Source organism: Sinocyclocheilus grahami, unplaced genomic scaffold, assembly GCF_001515645.1.
Source record: "Sinocyclocheilus grahami isolate Dianchi unplaced genomic scaffold, SAMN03320097.WGS_v1.1 scaffold24.1, whole genome shotgun sequence".
In the NCBI taxonomy this organism is placed as follows: Eukaryota; Metazoa; Chordata; class Actinopteri; order Cypriniformes; family Cyprinidae; genus Sinocyclocheilus; species Sinocyclocheilus grahami.
The window spans coordinates 151,816-155,546 of NW_015505203.1; the positions used below are offsets into that span (position 1 = coordinate 151,816).

The 3,731-nt window shown below is 39.1% G+C and overlaps 1 protein-coding gene across 1 annotated transcript in view; it reads left to right on the forward strand.

The window, feature by feature from the left end:
- The first annotated feature begins 1,533 nt into the window (after positions 1–1,533).
- Positions 1,534–3,731, forward strand: part of LOC107561728 (uncharacterized) — a 12,452-nt gene continuing 10,254 nt past the window's right edge. Inside the window, exons 1-2 of the mRNA XM_016246205.1 lie at positions 1,534–1,703; positions 2,285–3,025. Coding sequence (XP_016101691.1) covers positions 2,323–3,025 — 703 coding nt within the window. The 5' untranslated portion in view covers positions 1,534–1,703; positions 2,285–2,322. The remainder of the gene's footprint in view (positions 1,704–2,284; positions 3,026–3,731) is intronic.

Genomic DNA, 3,731 nt, shown 5'->3' on the forward strand with positions numbered 1-3,731 from the left:
GCGGAGTGATATAGGTTAAAGGTAAAATTCCAAAGCAGCCTTATGTTTACAGGAAACATTGCCTTCTTTTCTTGGTCTCAAAAAATCGGAAATAAAGGACGTCAACAATTATTGAATGACAAATGACAATAAATGGGCGTGAAAGGAAGCTTGTAAATATTATATTAGTATACTCAGTATGAAGGAACCTCACGAATGACATAAAGCCCTGCATCATAGAAGCACTTGAAAACAGAGACTATTTTCCCCAGTGCCCCTTTCAGTCATGCCTTTCTGATCCCGTCTTTCCAGTTTGACTGGATATTTACGGACTTTCTTCTTCTCACAAAGACACACACACGCACACATATGCAAATGCTCATGTGAAATCATGTATTAGATTACCCTTAGTCAACCTAGAAAAATTACCCTTTGGGTAAAAAGTACTTTTATTAACAACTCACTTCCTGGTTCTCTATTTTAAAATACCATGGGTTGGCCATGCTAACTTTACCAGTAGAGTAATGATGATTCTCTTTTATTGTTATGTTTTTGTGACCTACAAAATGTGCAAATATGATCTACTGGATTGCAAAAAACATTAATTACCTTATAGTCTTTTAATGGTGAACATATAAAACGCATAAGTACATAAAGGATTCATTTGATGAACAAAATATCTAAGAGGTTTTGGTAACAGTATCCCCTGTTGGCTATTTGCATTAAAAAAAAAAAAGCCTTACTGAATTAAAAAATTTTTTAGGTGATTTTAACCATATTGAAGTTAAACAAGCTGCATTGCATGGGAACATGCTAATTAAGCACTATACATACCATCATCCAAATATGTATTGTCTGTGAGCAGTAATTTTATTTGAAAATAAACCAAATACACAAATAAGTGGAAATCTTTGTATAGAGTAGTGAACCATATTAGTATAACATGAGATGTTTAACTGCTAAGTTCTGAGAAATCCCATCAAATGTGAATACGTTGAGTCAGCTGTGTGCTGCATTTGAAATGCCTCATCATTTAGTCCAAACTAGTGCAATATTGTTCTAGTCCAACGTTCTTCCTTCCCATCATATTGTGACTCAGGCCTAGAAATATGCAGCCTGTAATTAACCAGTGTCTTATGTCAGACTTGAAACAGATACTGACAGCACAGAAAAAGGTCAAAAACGAAACGGATAAGGGCTGCAAACCATATTTGAAATGAGACCATTTAAATTCAGCTACTGAAAATCACATTTTTAATCTACTAAATATTTAAGTAAATACTAGATACTTGATTTAGAAAAGAAACGAAATTAGTAATAGTTTTTATACGTTTCTTAACATTATAACAGCCTTTTTCTCATTTTTTTATTCCATCAGTTCATAAGCAGCTTAACCCCCCTTTTACATTTACAGCTCATTCTTCTTTTGCTACTTTTGCTTCATCACACGATTTGATCCAATATTAGTATGTTAATATGCTGCAAGTATCTTCGTTTGGGTTCATTTTAATGCTTTATTTTGTCGGTAACACAAATGTGTGATGTCATCAGTTGCGCGCAGCGTTGCTGTTTATGCTTTCGTGCAAAGAGCGCGACTGTATTCATTGATTGAGGTGGAAATCCTCGTAATGCACAATTTGGTTTATTTGCAAATTCGTGGAAAATAAAGGCGAAGCTGCCGTGTGTGCTATTATCTTACACTGGTGTAAAACTGCACGTAAAAGGTGAGTGATATGTGAGCACACTTGACGAACTGTAGGCAGCTGTTAGCTCGTCAGCTAAGTTAATTAGCACATGCCAGAAAACGAAAAATACCAAAGCAACCGTGAATTATAACGTCAACCGTTATCGCAAAACACACGAAACGTGTATTGTTTTTAGATGTGAAATGGCTTTTGAAAGGCTTCGTGGATATGAAGCTGTAAGAGACATGTTTACCGTTCATTTGGTCGTTGATACTAACGTTTTACAATTGTTTTACAGATGCATACTGTCAAATAACGCTAGTACCAGCGTGTATTAAACTGTTCTGCTCCTATGTATTTGATGCTTTTAAATTAGAGCAATTAAGAGCAGTATTTAAAATATGCTGTTGTATCTATTTAAAATGTCAAAATAGATATAAGGTAGCTAACATCTGCTTCATTTTGCCAATCACCATATAACTGAGTGATAGCTGGTCTTGTATAAGTAACACATCTGTATTATGCTAATTATAATATATTATAATTATATATTTTCTGGTGCACCTGCACCAGAAACAAAATTCAGGGCACTGAAGTGATCCTAATTCTCACTCTTGCAGGCGACGAGCTGGCGCAGGTAGCAGGTTGCCAGTGGACTATGAGAGACAGCGGTGGAAGCCTGGCCCAGAACCGCTGGCAAGGGGAACTCTCCTTGACTGTGAGCCAGGAAGCCAGCAGTGTTGGGGGCATGGGAGGAGGTCTAATGGATCCAAACTCCCCTCCCAATACCACCAGCCCCATTCACCTCAAACTAGGTCACAAGGAGCAAGTCTGGACTGGAGAGTACATAGAACCAGTAGAGCTTCTTGATGAAGAAGCTGGATTTGATAAGAATGAAGAAGATATGGAAGAAGAAGAACAGGATGAGGAAGAGATTGATTCTGAATGTGATCCATGGGAGGAAAAAGATGAAGTGGAAGACTGGCAAATGCCATTTGAATCACAACCGCAAGCCATGTTCGCTAATAATTATTGGCATCAGGTGTCCTCACATGAAGGGGAGGCCAAATTCCAAGCCAGAGACTTTCCTGAGAATCCCGTCCAGATTCGGCTTCATGGACTTAGACAGCAAAGGGTGAAGCGATGGCGAAGACTACGGTTTAGTGCTAGATTACGCAACCGGCTTGTGCAGAATTGGAAAACATGGAGACAACGGGCCCAGTGGGTCGGCACATTAGGGTATCGACGGGCAAGGAGGTGGCGCCAGTATAGCCTTTATGCCAGCAAGAGACGATATGAGCAGGGATGTGACACCATGGGCTCATCACAAACATGTTTGGAGACAAGCGGAAGAGAAACAGGTGAGACTTTTCCTTTTCTTGTTATTTAGAGCAGAGGTTTTCAGTCTGGAGAATGGGGGCCACAAGGGAAAGTACTAAGAGAAAAATGGTGTAAAAGATGCGTTATATATACAGTGGGTACGGAAAGTATTCAGACCCCCTTAAATTTTTCACTCTGTTATATTGCAGCCATTTGCTAAAATCATTTAAGTTAATTTTTTTTCCTCATTAATGTACACACAGCACCCCATATTGACAGAAAAACACAGAATTGTTGACATTTTTGCAGATTTATTAAAAAAGAAAAACTGAAATATCACATGGTCCTAAGTATTCAGACCCTTTGCTCAGTATTTAGTAGAAGCACCCTTTTGATCTAATACAGCCATGAGTCTTTTTGGGAAAGATGCAACAAGTTTTTCAGGGGATCCTCTGCCATTCCTCCTTGCAGATCCTCTCCAGTTCTGTCAGGTTGGATGGTAAACGTTGGTGGACAGCCATTTTTAGGTCTCTCCAGACAGGCTCAATTGGGTTTAAGTCAGGGCTCTGGCTGGGCCATTCAAGAACAGTCACAGAGTTGTTGTGAAGCCACTCCTTCATTATTTTAGCTGTGTGCTTAGGGTCATTGTCTTGTTGGAAGGTAAACCTTCAGCCCAGTCTGAGGTCCTGAGCACTCTGGAGAAGGTTTTCGTCCAGGATATCCCTGTACTTGGCCGCATTCATCATT